The sequence below is a fragment of the Sporothrix schenckii genome (assembly GCF_000961545.1).
Source record: "Sporothrix schenckii 1099-18 chromosome Unknown Cont41, whole genome shotgun sequence".
Classification (NCBI taxonomy): Eukaryota; Fungi; Ascomycota; class Sordariomycetes; order Ophiostomatales; family Ophiostomataceae; genus Sporothrix; species Sporothrix schenckii.
Genome location: NW_015971142.1, coordinates 1,262,345 through 1,288,534, shown reverse-complemented (window position 1 = coordinate 1,288,534; position 26,190 = coordinate 1,262,345). Strand labels below are relative to the sequence as shown.

The 26,190-nt window shown below is 55.7% G+C and overlaps 11 protein-coding genes across 11 annotated transcripts; 3 read left to right on the top strand and 8 right to left on the bottom strand.

Annotated features, from left to right (window-relative positions):
• Positions 1-602: 602 nt before the first annotated feature.
• On the bottom strand, positions 603-3,173 carry SPSK_07054 (short chain dehydrogenase reductase; the record flags this gene model as incomplete). Its single annotated transcript, XM_016733724.1, has 1 exon — positions 603-3,173. One exon carries the CDS (start codon positions 3,171-3,173, stop codon positions 603-605), a length of 2,571 nt encoding a protein of 856 aa, XP_016590730.1.
• A 1,005-nt stretch (positions 3,174-4,178) lies between these two features.
• On the bottom strand, positions 4,179-4,379 carry SPSK_11035 (uncharacterized protein; the record flags this gene model as incomplete). The annotated part of the gene is made up of 1 exon (XM_016737254.1): positions 4,179-4,379. The coding sequence occupies one exon, from the start codon at positions 4,377-4,379 to the stop codon at positions 4,179-4,181; it is 201 nt and encodes a 66-aa protein (XP_016590729.1).
• A 660-nt stretch (positions 4,380-5,039) lies between these two features.
• SPSK_07269 (proton-dependent oligopeptide transporter, POT family) lies at positions 5,040-6,913 on the bottom strand (the record flags this gene model as incomplete). The annotated part of the gene is made up of 2 exons (XM_016733933.1): positions 5,040-6,776; positions 6,827-6,913. 2 exons carry the CDS (start codon positions 6,911-6,913, stop codon positions 5,040-5,042), a joined length of 1,824 nt encoding a protein of 607 aa, XP_016590728.1.
• A 1,337-nt stretch (positions 6,914-8,250) lies between these two features.
• Positions 8,251-9,402, top strand: SPSK_07670 (uncharacterized protein; the record flags this gene model as incomplete). The annotated part of the gene is made up of 1 exon (XM_016734328.1): positions 8,251-9,402. One exon carries the CDS (start codon positions 8,251-8,253, stop codon positions 9,400-9,402), a length of 1,152 nt encoding a protein of 383 aa, XP_016590727.1.
• A 405-nt stretch (positions 9,403-9,807) lies between these two features.
• SPSK_07960 (adrenodoxin) lies at positions 9,808-10,502 on the bottom strand (the record flags this gene model as incomplete). The annotated part of the gene is made up of 2 exons (XM_016734612.1): positions 9,808-10,168; positions 10,237-10,502. 2 exons carry the CDS (start codon positions 10,500-10,502, stop codon positions 9,808-9,810), a joined length of 627 nt encoding a protein of 208 aa, XP_016590726.1.
• Positions 10,503-11,388: 886 nt separating this feature from the next.
• Positions 11,389-13,105, top strand: SPSK_07358 (mitochondrial fusion protein (Ugo1); the record flags this gene model as incomplete). The annotated part of the gene is made up of 2 exons (XM_016734022.1): positions 11,389-11,850; positions 11,933-13,105. The coding sequence occupies 2 exons, from the start codon at positions 11,389-11,391 to the stop codon at positions 13,103-13,105; spliced, it is 1,635 nt and encodes a 544-aa protein (XP_016590725.1).
• A 948-nt stretch (positions 13,106-14,053) lies between these two features.
• On the bottom strand, positions 14,054-14,847 carry SPSK_07900 (large subunit ribosomal protein L27Ae; the record flags this gene model as incomplete). The annotated part of the gene is made up of 3 exons (XM_016734553.1): positions 14,054-14,272; positions 14,382-14,498; positions 14,734-14,847. The coding sequence occupies 3 exons, from the start codon at positions 14,845-14,847 to the stop codon at positions 14,054-14,056; spliced, it is 450 nt and encodes a 149-aa protein (XP_016590724.1).
• A 606-nt stretch (positions 14,848-15,453) lies between these two features.
• On the bottom strand, positions 15,454-17,449 carry SPSK_07214 (uncharacterized protein; the record flags this gene model as incomplete). The annotated part of the gene is made up of 3 exons (XM_016733878.1): positions 15,454-15,480; positions 15,546-17,027; positions 17,102-17,449. 3 exons carry the CDS (start codon positions 17,447-17,449, stop codon positions 15,454-15,456), a joined length of 1,857 nt encoding a protein of 618 aa, XP_016590723.1.
• A 1,401-nt stretch (positions 17,450-18,850) lies between these two features.
• On the bottom strand, positions 18,851-20,833 carry SPSK_07224 (clock controled protein (Ccg-8); the record flags this gene model as incomplete). Its single annotated transcript, XM_016733888.1, has 1 exon — positions 18,851-20,833. One exon carries the CDS (start codon positions 20,831-20,833, stop codon positions 18,851-18,853), a length of 1,983 nt encoding a protein of 660 aa, XP_016590722.1.
• A 404-nt stretch (positions 20,834-21,237) lies between these two features.
• SPSK_08193 (uncharacterized protein) lies at positions 21,238-21,504 on the bottom strand (the record flags this gene model as incomplete). Its single annotated transcript, XM_016734831.1, has 1 exon — positions 21,238-21,504. One exon carries the CDS (start codon positions 21,502-21,504, stop codon positions 21,238-21,240), a length of 267 nt encoding a protein of 88 aa, XP_016590721.1.
• Positions 21,505-24,667: 3,163 nt separating this feature from the next.
• SPSK_07513 (AP-1 complex subunit mu) lies at positions 24,668-26,084 on the top strand (the record flags this gene model as incomplete). The annotated part of the gene is made up of 2 exons (XM_016734175.1): positions 24,668-25,933; positions 26,004-26,084. The coding sequence occupies 2 exons, from the start codon at positions 24,668-24,670 to the stop codon at positions 26,082-26,084; spliced, it is 1,347 nt and encodes a 448-aa protein (XP_016590720.1).
• Between the last annotated feature and the right edge of the window lie 106 nt (positions 26,085-26,190).

Sequence of the window (26,190 nt, the reverse complement as noted above, 5' to 3'; positions counted from 1 at the left end):
ATTCCTACGTCCTAAATCTCACGTCGGACGTCGGACATATGCCCTTTGTCTCTCGGAGCCATGCCCATTTGCCATTTATGGCAACACATCCAGGGATTCAAAGGATCGAATGGTATGCGCCCGCCTCAAACCGCATGCATAATAGTTGGTTGTCCTTTGTCGCCCGGTAGTCGCCATGACGCGGCGTCGAAGCCGGAAGTGTAAGTGATCTGCTGTATTCTGTAGGTCGGGCGCTTTGTTAGTGCAGCCTGGGGCCTTATTTTATCGCCGAGCCGTCCTGCAGCAAAGACTGCATGTAGGCGATTTAAATCCGAAGACAGGGCGACTTCCGACTCGCAGGACACTTTCATCTGCCGTTTTAAAAATAAGACAGTATGGTGTACTACCAGCGTCCCCTTGCCGGACAATAATTCAAGGCGGAGCTCGGGCGCATGCATCGTAGGGTAATTGTTTTCAGTATATTAGGAAAGACATAATTACAGCGGTGACAACTTGGTCTCACATCCCATTTGTGTTTACACGGTGCCAGACTCCGGTTTTTAGTTCCCAAGCATTTTTTTCTTCTGTTTCTCCCGCAGCTACACCGACTCTGTACTGCACCGCTACAGAATGTACACGGCCAGCCGCGAATCATACACGTCGCTCTTGCTGATCTGCACGTCCTTCTTGTGGAAGTCATGAAGCATGAGCCAGCAGATCATCCGGAACGTCAGCGTAAACCAAATGTTCTCAATATCACGCACCGTCGTCGGTCGCGTGAACGTGTCCTTCTCGCGCTCCCGCGCGGCCACCGCTGCATTGGCGCCGGTGGTCGACTGGCCGGGGGGCGCCTCGCGCGAGGCCGTGGGCGAAGACGGTGCCTCCACAGGTGACTCTGGTGACGCAACAGCGGGCGAAGCCGTGGATGGAGCGGTCGACGATGATGCAGTGGCCGATATCGAGGCCGCCGCCGACGACAGGGCAGACACAGCAGCCACCAGCGGATTCGTCGACTTGGCGGATGCGGAGGCACTACCAGACTTCGTCTCAGCCACCTCGGCAAGCGCCGACAGCCCCGACGAGTCTTGGCGTGCGAGCTCAATCGCCGTCTCCCGGCCCCGGCGTACCTGGGTGTACGTTGACAACGCGTCAGGAATTGGGACCGCCGCGATCCGCTTGCGGATAAAGGTGACGTAGAGACGCATGAGCAGACGGTGGCGCAAGGTCCACGACGCCGTGTCAATGCTGTGCAGTGGGATGTACTGTTCGTTGTAGTACTCAGTGTTGTCGGACGGCGGCGTGTACGTGTGCGGTGTCTGGGCGGCATGCGGCTCGTGCCGGCCGCGGCCATGGTGGGCTGCGGGTGACGACTGGTTGCCGCCACGCTGCTGAGGACCTCCCACGCTGGGCACGGGCGTGTCGTGCGGTTCGTCGTCGGGGCTATATGGGCGAGAATTGAGGTAACAGAGTACCTCCTGTAGGTGCAGGGCAAAGACGTGCTGCACGAGGTCGTAGTTGCGCTCCAAGAACAGGTCACACCGCTTGATCGCATGGTGCAGTGTCTCCAAGTAGCGCGGGAACGTCTCGCGAGCCTGTACGTCGGGACAAAGTTGGCGCTGGTGTTTTGCGAGGGCCACGGCGTTGGGGTCCGGTATGACGCCCAGGCGAATCAGTGTCTTCGTTGTGCGGTGCCGGAATCTCTGAAGGCGACGGGAGAGGGCCGATGGCTGGGCCGGCTTGGCGCGAGGAGGGCCTCGCTTGCGCAATGCATGGTTGCGAGCGTCGGCCATCTTCTTAACTTCGGCCGTCTTGCGCTGGTCAGCCTGGAAAATGTCATTGCGACGCTTGACGATGGCGTCCTCGGTCGCCGCGGCGATGACAGAATCGATTTCCTTGCGGAGACTGGAAAGGCGCGAGCCGCGCGGTAGCAGGTTTTCCTCCACATTGGCCTCATCCAGCAACCGGCCCAAGGCTTGCATCAAGCCCACGAGCGAAAATGCAGACTTGTTCCACGTAAAGTAGGTTGGGTTCGGAAGCATCGTAAAAGCGGTGTGGTGGATTTGCATAGCCTCGCCGACCATGCCCAGCATCTCAAAGGTGACGGGGAACAAATGCGAGTAGCGTGTGTTCTCATTGCCGAGGCGGAAGTAGTTGACCGTGTTCGTGTTGCAGCCAAAGGACACGAGGGTCTCGGCCACTTCGGCGGGCGTGCCCAGCTGCAGCGTGCCCTCGTCTTTCGGCTCGTCCGTGTAGAGCGGTGTCTTGATGCCGGCCTGGAAGATGGTCGGGCAGAAGCCAAAGCACAGCTGTTTGACGCTGTCATGCGGCACGATGCGGTTCTCCTGGAACCAAGTCTTGCCGACCTTCTCAAATGTAAACGCAACACCAAGGTTCGGCACCAAAGACCCAGTCACAAGGAAGCCGTTGCCCTGTGCGCGGTACAGGTTTTTGCTCCGGTCAAACTCCTTCCAGTAGATGCCAAGCATTGCCATGATTTCGACCATGTGACACATGGCCGTAGTAGCATAGGGCTTCTTCAGGCCGTCGGGCATTGTGTCCCACGACCGCGTCTTCTCCTGCATGCCCACCGCCATGGTGTGGCGGTCTTGCGCTTCCTCGGGCGCAATCGGCACGTACGGAGTGCAGATGCGTTCCTGCCACTCACGCGATTCACGCTCCATGCGCTGAATCGCCATGAGGAGCGCAAGCCAGGTGGTCATCTCGTTGTCGGCGGTATGGATCGTATCGCGCGTGTCGGTGCCCTTGAGCTTGGCCCTCTGCTTGATATCAAACTCTTCTGGCGTCCACGTGTGCGTCTTGCGGTAGTTTTCGACGGAACCGTCCATATATACAATCTCCTTTGTATCGTCGTCGCCCAGCGGGCCATATGCGTTTTGTGGCGGCGCAACAAATATAACAGGTATCCGGAAGCGCACCTCGAAGCGAAATTGCGTTGCGATGAGCTTGCGTTTGGTAAATTTGGACCAGCCGCCAATGATCTTTTCGTTGCACGACGAGTAACCTTCGGCAGAGCTAAAGTACTGTTGCAGAGCCTGGAGAACGGCAATGATCAGGGCGACGATGGAAATGGCCAACGCGGCGATGGCGATAATCAACTCAGAGCTGCTACCCGACTTGCCGGAGCCGCCGCCCGAATCGGCTGCCGACGTGCTGTTCGTGCTGTTGCTTGACATGGTCGCAGAGCCTTAAATTGAAGGTGAAATCAAACGAGTTGCGGGAAGACAGTGTTGCTAGATGCGGGAAAGGAGGGATACCGTGATACTGTGATGCTGGATGCTGTTTCCCGATAGCATCACAATGCCACGGCGAAGAGGAGCTGGTGAGGGGTAGCCTATTTGGGGTTGCGACACAACGAAGTTCTGAAGATTCGATGTAGGACAAGAACGCCCATATCGTCTTCGTCTCTTTCTTTTCTATGGTGAAAATCGCCAAGGCCAGACTACCAGAGAGGACATCTCAGGGTTTTGTACGGAGTGTTCCGTACTGGGGCTATTATTTGAACCCCAAACGCGTCGCCATTCTCCAACAGCCGCCTGCCAGCCTCCCAACCCTGTTTCGCCAACTGCCCACTGATCCTGGTGCCGCGACGGATGGTGGATCTTGTTTACTTCGTAGTGATTCGCCGCGTTGGTAGGTCGAGCAGGGGCCTCCCAGCAAGAGGCTCTGTGGGGAACGGGAAGGGGGCGTGGTAAGAACCTTGGGAAGGATCCCAAACTTGGCCTCAGAAATGGGAGCCGGGAAAGGGGGAGGGGGGTTCGAAAATTTGTCACAGCGTGAAGCGGTCTGATGACACCCTACTGCTGACAGGCTGCATGGGGCTGGAGACAAAAAAGTTGAAAAACGCGACAGAAAAGGATTTGCACCTGCAAGAGGCGGCCACTTCATTTCCGCATCGAGTCTTGGCACTGCTCAAGGGACAATATATGCTGGTCATGGAGGATCAGAGAATGGTCTGAAATGGAATTGCTGATACGTTTCATGACTCGAGCCCGCGTCTGTTTGGACGATTGCTATTTGGTGTTTTCGGTTTGTCAAATCTGCACCTGATATTTTTCCAGATAGTCAACAATAGGCGACCCGCACAGCAGTTCTAGGCTTACAAAACCTGGTGTCCATGTATTGCCTTGTTTTGAAAAGGCTCAGTGCCTTTGCTGGCCTGTTAAACGGGTCGCAACAGTCTATTGGCTGGTGTAGAACTTGGCGTCGCGCCGGAGGTTGAAGGAGCTGCGCTTTTGAGAGCACTGCCTCCCGCATGTGCTCAAGTGCCCAAGGCGGCAGTTCGAAGTTGGTGGTGTCCGAGGGCTGAGCTTGGCTCTCGAATGGCGCTTGGATAGTGTTGAGACGGCGTTGTGGATGGGAAGTTCCGTCCCGAGCCTCATGGATGGAATGTGAAAGACAAAAGAGTGTGGATGCGAAATGGGACACGTGAAGACCGGAGGCGGGTTAGCCTGGTTCTAATAATAAAAACAGGCATTTTGCATGTCTCAAGCACAGGAAGGAGCGAAAGACACACCAATGAGGCGAATACAAGACACGAAAAGAGAAGGACCAGAAAAGATTAAGAGGTGTATGAAGGCAGGAACGGCTCAGTACACCTCGTAGCAACCAGGAAGGATCGAACGACAACCATGAAGCCAGGACCGTGCATTCACGGGATCACAAGAGAGGAAAGAACAAAGTGTGCGCTGAAAACAAAACGTACAGTACCGTTGTTCCATGCTGCCGCTCTGCCTTTGATGTTCCCTGAGTGGCTCTTTGGAGTCCTTCACACCAACAACACGAAGTTTAAATTTTCTAAGGCCATTATTTTGCAGCCTAACCCGCGACAGCAGCGTTACAGTCGCAGTCGGGATGCGGCTCTTAACGTTCAGCTGTCCGCTTTGGTCTCAGCAGTACAATTTAGTTGTTTTATTGGTTCTATTATTGGCACACAAATACATTTTCAATAGTGCGAAAACATTTGAAAAGAGAGAGAGAGAGAGAAGAAGAACAAAAAAAAATGGTTAAGTGTCGAGTGTCATGTGCTCTGCGCCGCCTCGTTAAGCAGCCGCATTCACCTTCTCGTTGGCTTGCTGTTGCGTCTCTGCTTGCGAGACACCATTGAGCACCTCGTTGGGCAGCATGTTCAAGTGGTCCTCCTCTTGGTCGAGGCCGCGGAACGTGAACCAGAAGCCCGTACCTGCGACGGCAGCCAGCACGGCTGTGGCACCGTAGTTCCAGACCAGATTGGGGTCTGAGGACAGAGCGACAAAGGCAAAGCCCAGGGCGGTCGAGATGGCGTTCATCGACAGCGAGACAGCCTGGACCATGGACCGCATGTTCTTGGGGGCCTTGGACTGGGCATACTCGAGGCAGGTCGTGGAAATCAAAATCTCGGCGAGCGACAGTGCATAGGCGCCGCCCTGCGCCCAAACGCTAATGTTCACGTTGGCACAGCGCTCGCCACTGGGCAGCTTGCCAGACGCATACCTGCCGCACTCGCTCTCCCTGTAAATGAAGTACTGCAGGACGGTGGCATAGGCCATGGCGGCGCTGGCCACCGCGTAGCCGACGGCAATCTTCTTGATGGGCGTGAAGTGGATGCGGAGGCGGCGCAGCAGCGGGTAGACGGCCTCGTTGAGCAGCAGGATCAAGACAACGAGCGACACGGGCTCGATGGCCAGCAGTGCGTCGTTGGGCACGCCGTCCAGGCGCATCACGGCGGCCTGCGAGATCAGGTTGCTTGTCATCTGGTTGTAGCACAGCCAGAAAAAGGGCATCCATGCAAAGACGGCGCAGGCCTTGGCACCACGCGCCACCTCATCGACCCAGGCGTCGTCAAAGGTCATCCAGCTCGGGCCGTCGGCCGCGGCAATCTGCGACGGCTTGACGCGCTCCCAAAAGCTGCCGTCATTCAGGTTTTGGTAGGTCCTCACGGGGTTGACGGACCAGCGTCCATGGTTGGCCCGCACAAACAGCCGCAGCGCCTTGCTCAGCACCGATCCTTGCGGCGGCACACGCACATACCGCTTGCGGCCTAACAGCACAATGGGCGGGCAGAGGCACAGCATGCAGGTCGGCAGCATAAAGGACAGCCAGAAGCCAACGTGCTTTTCCGCGTACACCATCCCGACCTGGCCGAAGAGGGCGCCGATGTTGATAAACATGTAGAAATAGTGGAATACGCGAGACGATGTGACGGCTGGGTCGACAATTACTCGCTCACCCGTCTTGGGCAATACGCGGACAAACATGTGGGACGACACGGCCTGCTCGACGACCAGCGGGTTGATGTTGGGCTTGAAGCCGCCCGTGCCGACGCCGATGATGAGCATTCCCAAGAGTAGGGCTGCCAGGGAACCCGTGGCTGGCGTTTGCTTGAGGAGGGGCGGCAGCCCAGCGACGAGCAGGATACAGTGGCCGATGATGTCGATGCCGAGCGCCAGAGCCACGGTGCGGAAGCGGCCCAAGTAGGTGTCGGCAACATAGGCTCCAAACAGGGGCATAAAGTACTGCCAGAAGACGTTGAAGGTGGTGATGGCGGTCGCGGCGCGCTGCCCAAAGCCCATGGCGCCCGGCTGCCCGTGAGGAGCAGCGCCCGTGAGAGATCCGGCGGGCATTGGCCATTGCACGAAATTTGTGACAACGACCATCACACCATAGTAGGAGAAGCGCTCGCAGAACTCGACGGCCGTCATGGTGTAGATGCTCAGGGGAATTTTGTCAGAGATGCGGCGGAGAGTCTTCAGCTCCTCCTCTGTGGGATAGGGGCCGAGGGTATCGACAGGTTCGCCATTCTCGTTATCGTTATCGGTGCGTCCGAGGTCAATATCGACAAAAGACACACATCAGTGATAATGTTGCTGGTTTTGGACGCTGCAATCGACGGTTGCAGTTCAGCAGCCGTGTCGCCGGAGGGAATATTTTCAGACATATTGACGTATGAATAGACCGGTAGGTCCACGTAGATAATAACACTATACAGGAGCAAACCGTGAACGGATATAATGTAGAGTGAAATGGCACGGGAAGCAGATGGGAAGAAGATATTGAGGAGATGATACGATAGCCAGCCCAAGGCGCTGATGCATCGCTGTCCATCTGACCCTTCTTAGGTCATCGTGAGACGCATTGAAGGCCATGGTGATATCTGGTCTATATTTGTCTAATCTTGGTACTTTGTATTTTGTGTATTTCTGTGTTGTTGCTGAGTGAGTGAAGTTGGGTTGGTGACGTTGGCACATTGTGGAGGATTACGAAAATACAACAGGTTATTGATGACTCAACAGATGAAGCCTCTGTTAAAGTAGAAGACGTACTTTTCAACATATGTTATAGTATAAAAGAAAAACGTAGGAGAGATGATGTATGGAGTTGGTCGAAGCAAAAGACTGGGAGAATATTTTATAAATTATATTAAAACAAATCAGAAATAATCTGATATAATTTACAGAAATTAAAGATATTACATACACGAAAAATAATAACTTTCATTTTATTTCCTCCGTATTATCCCATTGACATTACAAATATGTTGCTTTTTTCAATCCTCAACTCTTCCACTAAACTCGTTTCTCTTCATATACCAAAGCATCTTTTGGATTTATTGTCGTGTGCGCGGAACGGCACGACTTGGGGGTATTGAGAACAGCCGACAATACGTAAAAGTTTTCGTCGTTGATGAGAGCTGGTAAATAGATGGACGAGCGTTTATTCTGTTTCCACCGTCTATAGACCGTTTCATTGTGGAATTGAGAAGACGTAGACGGAGTGCCCAGCAGAAAGCAACCACTGAAGACACATCAGAGAAAGCATCGTCATCCCTCGTGGGGCTGCTGGATAAGCCGACCTTGGCCGGCTTGGCCTTTCTCTTGACGGGCTCCGAAGCAGCGCTTGACAAATCGCCACAGCTTTTGTATATAGTCGGGTTTCCTGTAGAAGCCACTGCGTTGAAATTAACCAGGAATCTGCTCTTTCCAAATATATCAAAACAAAATATTGTGAAGAAGGAAGTCGCGACCTGTTGCGTTGACGTTGGGAGCAGTGACATAAAAGTGGAGACATGTTGAAAGAGTGCACACCGCCCAAACCGCTTACAGAAACTTTGGGCGGGATTCTGCCGTCTGTATCTACACTATCTAAAAAAAAGTTTAAGCAGCCCATGCACCATCAAATCGTGTAAAAAAGAAAGTTGCACCGAGCAGACAGCAACGACTCGACCTAATTCCATTCAATTCAGGCACTTGTCTCTCCCAACTACACATACACATAATGTCTGGCGCGGTCTCAAGAAAACGGCGCGGCGACGAGGTCCAGGCCTCGCGGCTAAAGAACGACCGGTTCCAGAAGAAGCGGAAGCGGCAACAGAGTGCCTACCACAGCGACTCGGACTCGATCGAGGGCGGCGACAGTGACGATGACAACGAGGACCTCAAGGCACCGACGAGTCTAGGACTCGAGGGTGGCGACGACGACGGCAGCGACGACGGCTTCCAGGCGGTCGACCTGCTGGACTCGGACGAGGAAAACCTGGACGCATTGGCCGACGACGGTGCCACGTCGGACGAGAACGACGAGATGGACCTTGACGGTGTGGACGACGACAGTGAGGACGGTGAAGACGACAGTGACTCGCTCGACTCATTGAGTGACGGCGGCAGCGCCCAGAAGACAAAGAAGAAAGAGCCGAAGAAGACGAGTCCGACCAAAGCCAAGGGCAAGCTGGCAGTGTCACAACGTGGCGTCCCTGCCGCACGAGACGCACCAACTGACTCAGAGGGCGATGACGACGATGACGACGATGACGATGAGGAGGATGACAACGCCTATGGCAGCGGCGACGACGACAGCGACAACGTCGGCGAGGGCGCTCGTGGCGTGCCCAAGTCGAAGCGCAACGACCCGGCCACCTTTGCCACCTCCCTGTCCAAGATTCTCGGCACAAAACTGTCGTCCACCCGCCGTGCGGATCCCGTGCTGGCCCGCAGTGCCGACGCCCGCGAGTCGAGCCGCCGTGTCGTCGATGCCGGCCTGGAAGAGAAGGCCCGTCGGCAGATGCGTCTGGAGAAGCGTGCCGCGCTGGAGCGGGGACGTGTCAAGGATGTGCTGATTGCCACGGCACGGCCACAGGCCGAAGGTGCGGACTCTGACAAGGTCGACACCGTGGGTGAGACGACAACGACCATTCTGGCGACGGAGCGCCGGCTGCGCAAGGTGGCGCAGCGCGGTGTAGTGCAGCTGTTCAACGCGGTGCGCGCTGCGCAAGTCCAGGCTGCACAGGCTAGGAAGCAGGCCAAGGTGGAGGGCATAATTGGCATGGACAAGCGCGAGGCCAAGGTGACGGACATGAGCCGCAAGGGCTTCTTGGACCTAATCGCGTCGGGCGGTGGTGGGTTAAAAAAGGGAGGTCTGGAGGAGGCGTAGCATGCTCCCGGTGTTATTTCTGTTCTTTTTTTATTCTTTTTATTCTTGTTTTGAATTCTCCCATTTTGCATAGTTCCTGTTGTTCTCATAGAGTTCTTGCATGCATGGAATACAGGCATGGCGGTTTTACCTCTGGTATGGGTTGTCATTCTTTCATTCGTTTGATTTCGTTTTGCTCGTCCTGTCCGGTTCCTGATTCCTGGTTTTGTTTCCTGGATGAGTTGCGTTTGTCCACGGGCCTGCCCCCCGTCGCTTCCTAGTCGTCAGGGTATTCTATAGTCGTACAAATGCTTTTCCTCCACTGTCAACCGACATCCGATCGGCCCCAGACATCTCTAACCGACAAAATGACCAGGGGTCTACATGATCCATATCCATATACAATGCTCTCCCTTATACTGTCCACTACCCACTCGCCGACTTGGCCTGGAAGTCGCTCGCCTGCAGGTTCCGTGTCATCGACGGCAGACGCACCACCAGCCCGTCCAGGTCCTTGGTCATCACCACTTGGCATCCCAGCCGGCTCGTCTCCGTCAGCCCAAACGCCAGGTCCAGCATGTCGTTCTCGTCGTCGTCTGGCTCGTTCATCTTGTCAAAGTACGACTCGTCCTCCACAATCACGTGGCATGTCGAGCACGCACACGAGCCACCGCACGCGCCCTCCATCTCAAGGTCGTGTGCCTGTGCAATGTCGAGCAGGTTGTCGCCGGCCGCCACGGCCAGCTTGTGCTCATCGCCGTCCTTGTCAATAAATGTAACGTAGAGTCTGAAGAGTCAGCAGGGGAATTCAATTGGCCCGGAATCTCTGGGGAGCATTGGGAGGGGCAGACTGACTCCTCTCCCTCCTTCGGCTTGTGGATATGGCCGTGGGCGCGGACGGCGCTGGACGAGAAGGGCCGCGCGCTGCACTGAACGCTGCTCTGTCGTAGTGGCGAGGCACACAGGCTCGCAAACGCTGCCAGTGTGCGTGCCGGAGATCTCGGTGCCGGACGGGCCGTAGAGCTGAACTGGCGCAGAGCCGGCGCTGTGCGCGACGAGAATGCGCAAGGGCCGGAGGCGAAGCGGGCGACGCCCTGAGAAACCAATCGTGCTCTTGTCATGGTGGGAGAGGTTGTGAACGGAAAAAGGGAGGAAGATTGGAAGAAGTAAGGGTCGTGGCGTGTGTCGAGCAGTTTAAAAGGAAAGAGCCGTCGTCAGCCGAAGTCGCTTTCTGCAGACGGTTGGATTTGGCTCAAATTCTGACTCGGGTCACTGTTAAAGGAAAGAGCAGAAGATTTGTCCGCCGTTGCGTCCGTCCTTCCTTTTCTGTCTTCTTCACCGTAATTTCGCTCCTTTTTCCCCTTTATTTTTCTCGTCGTTTTGTACAACAGCAACAGACAATATGCAAATCCCTTGCAGAATGGAGTGAGCTGTCAACCAACAGATAATACGACGTGACAAGCGACATCAATCAACTTTTAGCATCGGTTTTTTTTTTCTTACTTCCTGTTTTCGCTACTCCGCGGGTTTTACAGGAGTCTTCCAGCCAATAGTGACAGGGCAATTTCGACCAACCGTTTCCCGCCTAACGGCGCTGTAAATTTAGGTGTTCCAGCCGCCTCGTGGCGCCTGTGAGTGAAACCCGTTCGCTGTCTTTCGCTGGGCACATGCTCTTTATCTCCGAGTTATGATCGTTGCCAGGCGGTTGGGAGACCAGATGGCAGGTGCAGACGGTGGCGTGGGTATGTGTGCCCCTCCTGCCGCCTGCACTTTTTTTTTAATTAGCATTTTATTTTGTAGCAAAGTTTTAATGACATAATTCTGGGGCAGGAAGGAAGGAGCGGTGGCCAGACCATATTACTCTAACACTTTTTGGCGAGCATCGCCGCGAAACAAAGCATCTCGACACCTCAAAACAAGCTGATATGTCGACAATGTCTTGAGGCACAACCACCCGCCGACAAGACAGACGACATCAATTGCACATCGAATACAATATCGGCCAACATGGCGTCGCACGGCGAAGGGGTCAACCCCCTGCGGCCCTACTACATTCCACCGTCCATTGGCGACGACCTTTACGACCTAAGCACCAACGAGACTGCAAACGCTGCGTCTCCTCCATCCTATGGCCGCCAGCTGCCTCACGGCAACGGCACCTCGCCCTATTCGCACAAGGCGCGCGATATTTTTGCCGATCTTGACTACAAGGATTACCTTTCTGAGCCGTCGCCGTCCGTCGTGCAGTCTGCTAAGGATGTCGTTGACGAGCTGCTCTGGCGCTACACATCCGTGCTGATGGCACAGCCATTCGAGGTTGCAAAGACCATTCTGCAAGTCCGCAGCCAAGCACCGCTAGATGTCTTGGCACCCGAATCGGCCCTGCCGATGCCCGTGGTCAATATCGAGCCAGAGGCCGGCCGCCCGCAGCGTTCATTTGGCTATGATGGCAGCACAGCAGACGACCCGGTGCGTTTCAATTCACCCTCTCCCTCTTCATTTTCCTTTCCGGTCTGCCAGCTAACGTAGTCTCCTCTTCCTCTACTTGCAGTTCAGCAACCACTTTGCCGACGACGACTCCGATCCCGACGAGCCCAGCTACTTTACCTCCAACGCTCCCAACACGTCATCTCCTCTCTACCCATTGCCGGCTCAGAGGCGCCGTGCTGCATCGCCATATGAGACCTCGCCCGGTGGTACGGCTAGGACACCTAGCGGTTCTGCTACAAACGGGGCGTCTGTGGTTCTCACCGAGAACCATCTGGTCCTCACCAAGCCCGACTCTATCCTCGAGGTCATCTCGCAGCTGTGGCAGAAAGAAGGCGCGTGGGGCGTTTGGAAGGGCACCAATGCCTCCTTTCTCTACACAGTGGTGCAGTCGCTTCTAGAGAACTGGTCGCGGAGTCTGCTCTGCGCCCTTTTCAACGTGCCGGACCTGGGTCTGAAGGACGACGTCGACCGTCTGATCGACATTGCCTCGCCCTACCCCTGGGCGTCTCTCTTTGTGGCTGCCGCCGCCGCCGTTGCCACCGGCCTCATCCTGTCGCCGCTCGACCTCGTGCGCACGCGCCTCATCATCACACCCACCAGCCGCCAGCCGCGGCGCGCCTTGTCCCTCCTGCGCAGCCTGCCCTCCTACGTCTGCTCGCCCGTCCTCGTGCTGCCCACTATTCTGCACTCTCTCATCCACCCCGTCCTCACCCTGTCGACGCCGCTCGTGCTGCGCACCCGCTTTATGATTGACAAGGATGCTAGCCCCATGGCCTTTTCCATTGCCAAGTTTTGCTCGTCGTCCTTTGCTCTGTTTGTCAAGCTGCCCATTGAGACGGTGCTGCGCCGCGGCCAGGCCGCTCTTGTGAGCTCGCCCGAGTACGTCCGCGCCCTGGGACCTGTGTTGAAAACAAAGGCGCCTGGCGCGGCCCTCGCCATGACCCCCATGGAGGCCATCTTCCCGCTCGGCGTCTACAAGGGCGTCGTCGGCACCATGACGCACATTGTCTGGGAGGAGGGCACATCCGCCGTGACCACGAGCGAGTCGCCGTACAAGACAAAGGCCAACTCCAAGAGAAAGGCCAGCGGCGCCAACACCAAGGTCGCCGAGACCGTGTTCCGCCAGGGCCAGGGCGTTGAGGGCCTGTGGCGTGGCTGGAAGGTCAGCTGGTGGGGCCTTGTCGGGCTGTGGACCGCTGCTGCCGTTGGCCGTGGCGGTGACGGCGAGTTTTAGGGGGGCAATGGTTCCCGCGATAGGACAGAAAGGACCATGGCAGGGGACAACCTCAGGAAAAAGGCGATTGACGAGTGAGGTACGATTTTATGAAAAAAGGTTCACAGTTCTTGTTTTGTTCTCCTTCTTTTCTGTCTGGCAAATGAAAGTTACGAAGTCTCAGCTCTCGGTGGGAACGATACAGGACGTTTGGCTTTTGTTGTTCTTTCTCATTTTCACCTTTTCTTGGTGTTTGATACTTCTCCCAAATCCTTTCCTTTTGGCTTTTGTTTATAGTTTTGACTTTGGCCTCCATCTTCTTCACTCATTTTTGCATCCTCGTTTTAGATTTTTCAGTGTCCAATACCCTCTCCATTTAAACAAGTACAGTTGTTGATCAATAAATTTACGTCCCGATATATGTTGTCGTTGCAGGTCGATGCTATATGTGAACAATGCCGAGTGCAATAGTTTTCAAATAGGATTGAGATGGTAATAGCCTACGTAAAAATCGAGCACGGGACATGCCGACATGAGCAACTACTGAGATACGAAATTCATAGAACCAAGAGATGATCAAAAATTTCTCATTTTTTTTTGTTGATTCTCTCGCGGTAAACGCCAAATCCCATTTTTGAGACCCTTTTCCCCAATTCGCAGCACTATGGTACATCCAAAGGGGAGTCTGGGCATATTCATCATCCCTTTCTCCCGTCGTCTGGTATCCGAGGTCGACGCAAATGCAATCGTGTTCAGTTTGGTCGTACGTTCCTGTATAGCCAGCCAACGCGTACGCATCTTGTGTCGCCTGTGGTGTCATGGTTGTCTGGTTGGAGAGAAACGGCTCGTCGTCTGTCGTCCGTTTTATTTTTTTGATTGTTGTTTCCCCCATGCGCAAGAGAGAGAGAGAAAAGGACAAAGGGAAAAAAGAAGATGCATCCCATTATAAAAAAGAAGATATCAACCACTTTATGCGACCAGCTCAACAACGGCACCAGCCTCCTTCAGCTTGCGCTCAGCCAGCTTGCTGACGTAGCGGGCGCGGACAACAAATGGTATCTCGGGCAGACGGCCCTTGCCCAGCAGCTTCGAGTAGCCGAGCGGCAGCAGGTCGATCACGGGGGCGGTGTCCTTCTTCTCGCCGGACAGGTATTGCTCGCGGGTCTCCTCGGGAACCAGCGACCAGAGCTGTAGAGTTGCCAGTTAGCTGTGTGCTCGTCTCCTTCTTTCCTTCTTGGTCGCTTCCATTGGCGAGTCCGAGCTTCGCAAATGGCATTTGTTGCCTGTTCGCACGTACCTTGTCCAGGTTGATGACGGGGTTCCATTGGTGGTTGCGGAGAAGGTGGAATCTCCGCATACCGACCTTACCGAAGTAACCGGGATGGTACTTGTCGACGTTGGTACGGTGGTGGTGCTGTAAAGGTGACGGTCAGCGTTTCGTCCTCTCATTTCGATGCCACATCCAGTCCGCCATTCTCAACCCTCTGCTCGCCTGCTCTTTCGACGCAGACGGGACGCATGCGATCTGGTTCTTCCAAACGTAGACCTCTGGCCCGTTCTATTGTGGCTGTCCCCTTCCGGAATCGTTCCCCTTCCTCATCAACTTCGTCTCCTTCGCCTCATCGTCCTGGAATCGGGATTGTTCGTACCATGCCACCGGCCATACCACGACCACCGGGGTGCTTGCGGTGCTTGCCGATGCGACCCTTACCGGCGCTCACATGGCCGCGGTGCTTGCGTGTCTTGGAAAAACGAGTCGGCATCTTCGCTGTTGTCGTGGGTTTTGTCAAAAATCCGTTGACTTCGTTGGTTGTCAATGAGAGGAATTACGAAGGGGGGGATGGGAGAGAGAAGCGGGAAGCACTTTTTTCACACTCGTCTATTTTGGTTAGGATTCGTTTGGCGCCAGCCCCAATTCTTTTTGCAGGGCAAAAAAATTGTTCCGCACTTTTTTGGTGGTCGTTTTGCAGCTCAAGCGGAGAGGGAAGGGCGCGAAAAGTGGGGCAAGGGCATTTGGTCACACTTTTCTCCAGGCAGTGGACTCATCACGTGCTAGGGCAAGCTTTCTTAAACGCTAGGCTGGATTCAAAATTGGTGCTAAAGGTCATGAAACTGGTAATTTATTATGTAAATGCCCTCGCATGCCAGCCATATGGTGTCCTCCATTTCGCGACCACAGCTTCATCTGCAGACAAGCACGGCCTCCGGTTCAATAGCACCCATTTGTTATGCAAGTATGTATAATATAATTCCCCAGGCTCAGACCAAACAGACAGCAATACCGGAAAATACACCAACGTCAGAAGCCCAAAGAAACTATGGCTCCTTCGACCGAGAATTGTCATGACCACAACCTTCGCGTCGCCGTTCTAGTGCTCGCAGAATGAGAAAGTGTGCTGAAGTGTGTCAGTATTCCATACTTCTCTTGGTTGGGTCTGGTCCTCGGAGAGGGTGAACTTACATCGTTCATTTCGTTTTCTTGGTCTTCGGTGAACGCACTGCGCTTCTCCATCAAGTCGGCTCGGATTTTTACGGCCTGCTCCCAGGACAGAGGGAACTCGTCCACCAGGTCGATGACGTGCGAGAACAGCTCGTTCGGCAGACGCGAGAGCGCCGGCGTCTCATGGACGTACTCGGACCACCAGTCCTTGCGCTGCGGTGGGACATTGGCCGACGAGAGCACGCGGCGGCTCGGGTCGATGAGGAACATGGCCAGGATCTTGCGGTGGCCCGGCTTGGTGGCGTCCTGCAGCTCAAAAGAGCCCACGCGGTGCTGCAGGACGTTGGGGAAGACCAGGAGGCGGCCGGGGCGCGTGAGCACGCTGCCGAGGTTGTGCACCGCCGTGCCGTACTGGTCAATACCCAGGTAGCTCAACAGACTCGTGAACATGCTCTGGGCGGGGATCATCATCATTTCTTGCTCGTCGATGCACTGGCGGAAGGATAGCTGGCTGGGCGTGATGTTCTCTTCGTCATAGTAGTACAGGGCGGAGGCGCAGATGCGCTCGGACAGCGTGCCTTCAATGTGCCAGCTGCCTCCGCCGTATGATGGCTTCTCCGGCGTCAGGTGGATGTTGGCCAGCTTGAAAATGACCTGCAGGCCCTTGGGGAACTGGCTGGGTGTGTCGACCGTGGGCGCCAGGTGGACACGCTCGACCGACTCGGTCTGCTTGTCAAAGGGCACATATTCTTTTGGCTCGCGGAACTCAAGGACGCGGTGTTCATACCACCACTCCTGGTACTCATCGGTGTACTTATACTCTTCGTCGTCGTATTCGGAGGAGTCCTTGCCGTCCTCTCCGTCCTCTCCGTCCTCGCGTGGAATCTCGTAGACGATGCCTTCCGGAATGTAATAGTCCTCGTCGTCGTCTGTGGCGTCCAGCTCGATGCGACGGCGATCGCCATAGGGCGTGAGGGCCTCCTCCCAAAGAGGAACCGACGCAGCCACAAACTTTTCGAGGACGCCGTACAGCTCCTTGTGGACGCGTGGGTGCAGATTATTGATGTAACTGGTAATGCTGGCAGAGCCGTCCTCGGACAGCGTCACGTCGGCCGGGAGCCATTGGTACAGGTCTTCGTGGTTGGCAAACGGGTTGTAGCTATGAGGCTTGATGTCGGAGAGCTCGGTGACCTCACCACGGCCTGTGTAAGCAGCGCAGTCGTCCAGCGGTACGGTGCCCTTTGTCAGAGCGCGCGTGGCGCCAAAGACGACAGGGTACAGCGACGGGTGCAGCAGATCCAGGACCTGGTCATCGGAGCCGGGGTGCCAGTCCTTGTCACGCTCGGGCACGTCCTCGAGCTTGGCGACGCACTGCTTGAGGGCAGCTGCGAGCTCGTCAGACACAGCAGTGTCCGACTTGACGATTGTCACCTCGGCGTCGAACGTCGTCACGAACCCCGTCTTCTTGAGCCGCTCTGCCTTGTCACGGAGCTCGGCAATACACTTGTGGGCGTTAGCAAGCTGTCTGTCTTTCCGTAATTCAAAGAGCTGTTCGCGTACAGCCAGGCAGTCCTCACATAGTCAAACATGTCATCCGACATGTAGACGTCGTCGTCGTCGACAGTGGGCATCTCCATGGCCTCGGCACGCCACTTGCCCACAATCTCCTCGTCAAACACCTTGCGCTCCCACTCGGGCTTATCGGTGATGCTGCCCATGAAGTCGAGCATGCGGCGTTCGCGCAAAAAAAGGCCACGGCTCAGCTTGCCGCGACCCTCCGACTCGAGAGCATGCGGGAACTTGGCCTTGTTAGCCACCCAGCCGCTGCTGTGCGGCAGGCCGAAGCCGGGCAGCCTGACACGGTCGGCGTCCTCGACGATGGCGGCCGCCGCTGCGTCGGTGGTGGGTTTGTCAGTCGTAGACATTGTGCCTCCCTGTCGTAGCACAGACGCGGTGCTAAAGATGGAGAGAGGAGAATAGCAGGGCCGTTGTAGTCTTTGGTAATGCCGTTCGTCGTGTACAGAAGGGTGTACAGCCTGCAATTGGATACTTCTGGGGAGCTGCTTAAGGAAAGAGCGATGGTACTTAAACATTTCTCTGCAATGAAGGAGCGACTGCTACAATCTTTTTTGTCGAAATCTCATCACAACAAAGTCCTGCACTCATTGGGGGTTCACATCCCCCTCATTCTCGTCCCATCCTTGTCCCAGCCTAGGCAACATGGCCGATTAACGGTCAATTCAACTTCAGCTCCCGTTCTTTTTTGGTTTTGTTGTCCCCAACCCCTGCACTAGGCTAGGCACAGGTAGTTTAGCCTGGGTCTCTTTGGTCGCTGTGGACAATTAGCATCGATGAGAGAAAAAGTGGTGACGAGTGCGAAGCGCGTGAACGGTGGTGAGGCTGCTCGTAAGGCAGAACGGAACCAGGAAGAAACCACTGAAGGACCCGAAGTGAAAAGGGTCAACAGATACGACGTGCGAGATACGACGGTTTCATGACGGAGTACCTGGGCTACAGCGCAGCTGTATGTATTCTGTACAAAGAGTGATATGCAGTCGAATTAGGCAGAAGGTGGGTAGAGCCAAGACATGCCAGGCTGAAAAGCAACCCTTAGCGAGTGTTGATTGGGAATGAAGGCAGGTTTACGGCGCGGAGACAAAAGAAAGGGAATTCGAAAAAGAGGAGTCTTGAATAGTGCAGCGCCACGTGGAGTCCTTTTGTTTCAGTTATTGCTTTTGTTGTTTTTTTCTTGGATGAGAATGAAGGGACTTGACAGTGTTCGTAGTACGTTTTTTGTAGGTTTACTCAAATATTTCTTTTGGCTCCATTCTATTCGCTTACAAGCTGCTTTAGCTAGGTCAAACATTTCAGCAAAGCAGGGGCACCCAATAACAGAAAAGGCAGCATATAAAGACGCATAATAGCACGAGATGGCTGCGAGAGATTGCGAGAGATTGAGAGAGAAAAGTTCACAATTAGTTGAAAAGAAGCAGGAAACAGGTACGGCGAGCTCCAGAAAAAGACAAATATCGGAAACCAAACCCAACAGAACCAAAGACACAAGCCAGACCATTGACAAAAAGAGCAGCAACCAAGGGGTATGACTTGACAAAAGAAGTGAAAACGGAGAGAAACGACAAGAGACAAATGAAATGGAATGGAAATGGAATGAAAAAAGAATGAAGTAAAAAATGAAGAATAAACAGAACATGAAAGGAAAATATGACGTGAGAGATGGAAGGATGCAAAAGTTGATGCATCAAGGTATCGCTAGAATGAAGAAGACAGATGTTGAATGTTGATGGATACTACCACGGCCGTCCACGTCACTGCATGACAACGTCGCGGTCGCCCTGTGCCGGTACGGGTGTCGTCACCGCCGAGACCTGGTTGTCGCCCGGCTTCTTCTTGCCCAACCGCTCGCACCACTCCTCGGCGCTCACAATCGTGCCATCGAGCACGCCGCTCACCTGCGACATCATATCGAGGCCCTCCTTGGCAAGCACCAGCACGCGTTGCGCACCTTCGCGGACCTCCTTGTCGGTGGTCGGACGACCGCCGTTGGCTGCGGCGGCCGATGCCTCGGCTTGGTTGGCAAGTCGGAAGCGCGCTGGCAGGCTGGTCAGGTGGCGGCGCACCAGTACGCGGGCATTGTCGGGCAGAGCACCACCGGCGTACTTGGACACGGTGTCGACGGCGCCGCGCAGTGTCTGCAGGAGGTCGCCCCGCAGCGAGGCAATGCGTGCGGCCAGCTCATTCCGCTGCGCCTGGCTGGCGGCATCGGTGCGGGCGGCGGATCCGTCTTGTGCTGCATCCTCGCCCTCGCCCTCGCCCTGAGCGGCGTGTGCCGAATCGTACTGCTCGACAGCCGTTTTCAGCGACTCAATCACCTTGTCGATGTTGCCGTTAGCCCACCGCAGCCAGTTGAGGCAGTACTTGAGGCTGCGCAGACTCTCGTCGCTCATGGCGACACTGAGACCGGATGTCGACATAATCAGACGCGACTGCCACGCCTGCTGTTGCTGTTGGTTGGTAGGCGATCCGTTGTTTGTCGCGATGCTGTCCAGGGAGCCAGCGGATTCGATCTGCATCAAGGATGGGCCGTCAGATTCGGTGTAGTCCGGCGACCGGTGGTCATCGTAAGCGGGGAGAGTTTCTACCGTGCTCATGGACAACCGGCGGTCCTCGTTGGGGTCGAAGCGCTCGGCGCTGGTGCGGACAACGCGCGCCGGCGTAGCGTCTGAGCGCGACCCCGTATCGTTTTTGCTGGCCGCAGACGTCGGGCCGTGCTGCGCCTCGGCGACGTTGGTCGTGCGCCCATGCCGGAGATCCACCTTGCGTCTCTTATAAAAGCTGGGCTTGCTGGACTCGCCTTCCCCGGACGTGGGGTGCTGGTGCCTACGGCGGCCTCCTAGGAACCACCGGACACCACCTTCAACTCCCGTCACCCGGCTGACAGAGCCAATTGTATTTCCAATGGGCGTCAGGTAGCCCTCGACGTACTCGGCGCCCGACTTGAAGCGCGGCGACAGGTTCTTGGAGGTATTATAAGCTGACGTCGTCCCCTCGATGGTCTTGGCGAGGAGAGGGTGCGATGTTGTAAGGAGGGAGAAGAGGGGTTCAGAAGTGTTGCTGTTGTTGCTGCTGCTGCTGTTGTTGTTGCCCGGAAGAGGCGAAGAGCGGGCCGGGGGCGAAGAGACAAAGTCGGCACGCAGGTCGCCGAGCGCTTCGGCCGCCATCCGGACATCTGGGTCTTCCAAGCTGACGCTAGCCGCCCGGGCGTCCTGGTACCGGTCGGGCGTCGTCGCTCCGGCAGGGCCGGTACTCGTGCTGCTTGCGTCGACATCCATCCGCAGAGGGGATTCTGCGGACGACTGGATGTGGCCGGGGGTATAGTACGCGGTCAAAGGGTTGAGGCTTGGCCAGTGGTTGGTCAAGGTGGGTGTCGAAGCACCGGCTGCCGAAGGCGCTTCAGCAGGTGAGTCGGCCGCACTCGTCACTGACCCAGTCACGGATCCCGTCACGGACGAGATGGACGGCAACGTGCGATGCCGTGACTCGCCATGCTCGCGGGCTTTGGCTTCTGCGGTCTGGATGGGAGGGAGTTCGGAGTTCAGTTCGCGAAACGGGAGCACCTTGACATCCGGTGATGTCTGGGGTGGTGTCCACTGTGTCTCTTGGGTCTGCTTCTGTGTTGAGTAGGTGGGCGGCGAGTAAGACGGCACGTCGCGGACCTTCCGGTCGATTGGCGAAAAGTTGACGGCCCCAGGTTGGGCGACATCACTGATAGCGGTGTTTGCGGGCGCCATGGTAAGAGGTATCTCGTCGATCGTGCAGGAGGGCAAGCAAGGTCGTTGGACGATCAAGCCTCGTTGTCGATTGACGTTGTCGTCGGAAGGATTCTAGACGAGCGACCGGGTAGATGTCCTCGTGTTGCGAAGCATGACAATGCGACCCCAATCTTTTGTCCGAAACGAGTGGAGGAACGCCGTAGGCGTCAGCCAGCGAGCCGTTGGGGTCGACGGTGAGGCAATCGGGACGTTGGCGAAATAGAATATAAAGTTGGTCGCTTCGTCAAAAGGGAATTCGATGATGTCTCTATAATATTCCTCTGCTCAGACCGAGGTTTGAGGCTCTTTGCGTGAGCAGGTCGAACCAAACAGGAAGTGTTGAAAAATACAGGGCCTGGAGATGAGTCGAAGCGCCCAGCCGCTCACAGCGTCAGAGTCGTCGGCGTCAAATCATAAATCTTCGCAGTTTCGTTGGAGGTATGAGGGTGCAGGAATGCGCGAGGATGTGACACCCTGTTTCGTCGGATTCTTTTGACTTCTGTTCCTGCTCGTTGAGACAGAAAATCAGAAGGTGCGAATGGGGGAGTAGGAACTGGGACAAGACGGGGTTCAAAAGAAAGGGCAGCCACGAGGAAAGAGCCAACGGTGGTGGTGGTTGTATTCGTAAGAGGGGGAATTCTGTCCCCCATTTTGACGGGTCTGGGCTTTGTCTGGGACCCAATCCCAATCTGGGAGTGTCGTTTCTCACTTGCACGTGCAAACGCCCAGACAAGGAAAGGAAAGGCACAAAAAGGTGGGCCTGTCTGGGGCGCTTTGCCGTGGCTGCGCTGGGCTTGTTGGCGAAAAGGGGGGCAACTGCGCTGTGGCCCCCCCGACTAGGGGTGTCAGGGCAGCAGGGCATGGCCAGGTCTGCAGTATGCAGCAGTCTGCAGCCGGAGATGCCAAAATCCAGTAGCCGGGCTCACTATTTGTGTTGGGGCACTAGGCCGGATTCAGCGAGGGGCAAGTGCGGTTCTTTCCCGTTTCTTTGACTACGTTTTATCATGTGCAAACGCCCTGGATGCGACGAGGACACAGAACGCCACTGAAAGGGCAGGTGCAACAGTTCGTCGCTAAGCATCCCTTATTATTCAGACTCTCAGAGACAGCAGAAGCCGGCAAGTGCCAACGGCTTCCCATGTGGGGCCCGCGCCGCAGTTGACAAAGGTCCGTTCGCTCAAAAGTGACTGCTGTAACGTTCTGTTGGCGGATGGTCCAGCGTACTGAGTAACAGCACCTGACACGAGCTGAGACCCTGGCCCGCCGTGAGCAGGGAGAAAGTCCGCTGTAAAGGTAAGAGTTTGTGGTTGAAGTCGGCCATCCACCAACCAAAACGTAATAGCGGGTAGATTACCGCGCAAAGATTGCACTGTCCGTATCGGATTGTCCGGCAAGCTGCCCTCAAGCGCTACGGTGCACTGGCAAAGGTACTTTGAGCTGTGTCAATCTGTCGTATTGTGTTTCTTTCTGCCGGAACACGATCTCCTTGTGCCTGCCCAGGCTGCCAGGAAACTGCTTGGCCGCCATGTAGCCCCCTGCAAAGTTCTTACACACCTACAAAACTGATAGCGGGCCGCTAACACACGACGCCCGCATCCAGTACCAGTCTGCCCTCTTTCCAGTGTATTAGACGATGGATCTCACGAGAAAGCAACCAAATAACGGACCACACACGGCTGTCTTCCGGATTCGCTGGGCGTTTTCCTTGATACGAGAGATGCGGGCTGAGGAGCGAAGCACGCCTGCCGTTTGGCAGACAGCAATACAGCAATGATACCCAACGTTGTCATACGTGCACTGCGCCCTTACGCGTCTCGCTTGCGCTGCATCCTCAGTTGAGCCAGTCCGTGGACAGCGACCTACGGCGCAAGGGACAAGAAGATAAGACGACGACGCATTTGCCTTCTTTGTTTTTGTCCACAGACGCCAATCTGCCGGCGGAGAGAGGGCAAGAGGCGGGGGATCCTGTCAGCCAGATCAGCAACTAGGGACGAGAAGAGCACTTTGGTATTCATCCACAGTAAATGCGCCACAGGGAACAAAGCACATGCAAAATATGCTGGTGTCGCTAGTTGCGAAGCCACGCCCACAATGAGCCCCATGAGCATGTCAACACGAGCTAGTCAACGCTCGAACGTCCTCTCAAAGCTCAGCAGGGGGCCACCTAGGGGAGCAGGTTTTGTGTGCTCTGTACGCCCATATTGCCTCCGGCATGTGTAAGTTAACATCCGGAGCCCCCAAATAGCCCGTGTTGCCGCTCCCTGCCTTTTCCCACCAAGTACTTTCACATGCCGGGCACACCAATCTGTGTAAAAGCCAATGAGGAAAAATGAGCTCATCAAGAACCAAACAGCGCGCGCACCTACCCGTGCATATAGGTTTTCCCCATTTATGCAGCCAAATCAAGGAGCATACGGAGAACGGCTTGAAGCGGCGTTTATGCTCCGCGTTATGCTGAATCCAGGTGATGGCTTGATGGTGCGCTTGGCGAGAGACGCGGTACAGAGCATTACGCCGTGCAGAGAATATGCCGTACATCGTGATTAGTATGCTACGCCGTTGTGCTGGTGCAACCTGCCAGAAGCAATCAAAGGACGGAGCATTTGAGACTGGTTGGGCCATCGAGACGAGGACTTTCGGTTCGATCCTTTTCCGTGGCCCGTCGGTTTCATTCTCGGCAGGACTTTGCTCTGTAACGGAACGCAACCCAGACGGGGCAATGGTGGCGCCGGCACGTGAAATGTACTCCGTCGGGAGCTGACGTGGTAGAGCTGCATTCGTAGCTATCTTGCCGGCGTGGCCCTATCGTGATGGCGATACGCTTCTGACTATGCGATGCAGATCGGTATACGATCACTTGTGATGCAGGCCAGCGATACGCCGATGAGGTCCACGTGCGTCGAGTCTCATGTCCCGATGCTCGCTATCGATGTTCGGAGTCAGGAACCAAGACCTCTCTTCTTTCAAAGTATTATGCCATCGTCCTCGTTCAGATGTCCGGTTCCTCTGACGCCGCACAAAGCAACGGACGCAAAACAGCGTGTAAATGCTCAGGCAGCTCTTAATGGAACCGTTTGAAAATAAATTCTCTCTCCTTCTCAGCGTTGCATTATCGCAGACTACGTCCACGACCGCAGGCAGTTTGAACCACGCAAAATGCTTGGTCAGGTCGCACGGTGAAAAGACGGACTGCACTGTCTAGAGAACGCGTTGAGGAGAAGAGAGAGGGAGAAGAGACGAAAGCCAAAGATTTTCACTGGCCTCAAATATATGCAGGCGGGTTTGTCTCCTGCCAAGCTCTGCTCGTCACGTGCACAGCTTTATAGCACCCGCTCAGACATTAATCCGGCGCCGAGAGGTGGGGGCCGGTGCTTGATGTTTTTGGTGAGGGGTCGAGGGGCTTCTTGTGGGCAGGAGCCTGGCCGCCCCGGGGGTAAGGTGCAAGTAGCAAGTGGCGCAGATTGGCTGGTTGGTTGACAGACACGAAGTTGGCTGAAGGGCCAACCATCGCCAACCATCGCCAAACTAAGCTGCCTGGGTCCCCTTTTGACGACAAAGGCCCAAACGTCACCGCATTGTGGCCACAACTCTCGTATGCGGAACCCGACTTTCAACGACCATCGACGACGGCTCTGTTCCCAAGCTGGCCAGACTAATTACAATATAGTCCGACTGTCCTGTGTGCATCTCCTTTGAACTCCCTATCAATAGCCTCAAGTCTATCAACCTCCTCTCCCCTCTTCCTCCTAAATCGGCCCCTGTGCCGTCGCGACGCCGCCTCTCCGGCCCGGCGCTGCCTGCCATCTGCCCACCATGGCGTCCGCCGTCTTCTTCCTCGACCTCAAGGGCAAGACCCTCCTGGCCCGCAACTACCGTGGTGACATCCCCATGTCTGCCGTTGAAAAGTTCCCGGTGCTGCTGAGCGAAGCCGAAGAGGAGTCGTCCGCCGTGCCTCCGTGTTTCTCCCACGAAGGCATCAACTACCTCTACATCCGCCACAACAACCTCTACCTCCTTGCCCTCACCAAACGCAACACCAATGCTGCCGAGATCCTGCTGTTCTTGCACAAGATTGTCGACGTCTTCACCGAGTACTTCAAGGCGCTCGAGGAGGAGTCGATTCGCGACAACTTTGTCATCATCTACGAGCTGCTCGACGAGATGATGGACTTTGGCTACCCGCAGACCACCGAGAGCAAGATTTTGCAAGAGTACATTACACAAGAGTCTCACAAGCTCGAGATCCAGGCCCGTCCACCCATTGCCGTCACCAACGCCGTCTCCTGGCGCTCCGAGGGCATCCGCTACCGCAAAAACGAGGTCTTCCTCGACGTCATCGAGTCGCTCAACCTGCTGGTGTCGGCCAACGGCAACGTGCTGCGCTCCGAGATCCTGGGGTCCATCAAGATGAAGTGCTACCTGTCGGGCATGCCCGAGCTGCGCCTGGGCCTCAACGACAAGGTCATGTTCGAGACGACCGGCCGCACGACGCGCGGCAAGGCCATTGAGATGGAGGACGTCAAGTTCCACCAGTGCGTGCGGCTGTCGCGCTTCGAAAACGACCGCACCATTTCCTTTATCCCCCCGGACGGCGAGTTCGAGCTCATGTCCTACCGCCTCAACACCCAGGTCAAGCCGCTCATCTGGGTCGAGTGCGTCGTCGAGTCGCACAGCGGCAGCCGCATCGAGTACATGCTCAAGGCCAAAGCGCAGTTCAAGCGGAGGAGCACCGCCAACAACGTCGAAATCATCGTGCCCGTCCCCGACGACGCCGACTCCCCGCGCTTCCGCACCAACATTGGCACCGTCCACTACGCGCCCGAGCAGAGCGCCATCGTCTGGAAGATCAAGCAGTTTGGAGGCAACAAGGAGTTTCTGATGCGCGCCGAGCTGGGCCTGCCGAGTGTGCGTGGTGACGACGAGCACGGTGGTGGCATGACGGGCGGCTTTGGCGGCAGCATGGGCGGCGTGGGTGCACCAGGCAAGGGCGCTAAGCGGCCGATCCAGGTCAAGTTTGAGATTCCGTATTTCACTACCAGTGGAATCCAGGTCCGCTACTTGAAGATTACAGAACCAAAGGTACGACCCTTCATGTGCGCGTATCGATCGTTTCGCCCTGCCTTTTCATATACTAACGTGCTCTCTCCAGCTCCAATACCCCTCCCTGCCGTGGGTTAGATACATAACACAGTCGGGTGACATAGCCGTCCGGTTACCAGATGTGGCATAGCCCGAGTTGTTTTGGTTGTGACGTTTCTTTTTCTCTTTCCTTCTTATACTTGTTATATTCGCTCTTTTACCCTGTCTCCTTTTTCCATCTTATCTCAAGATGGTCC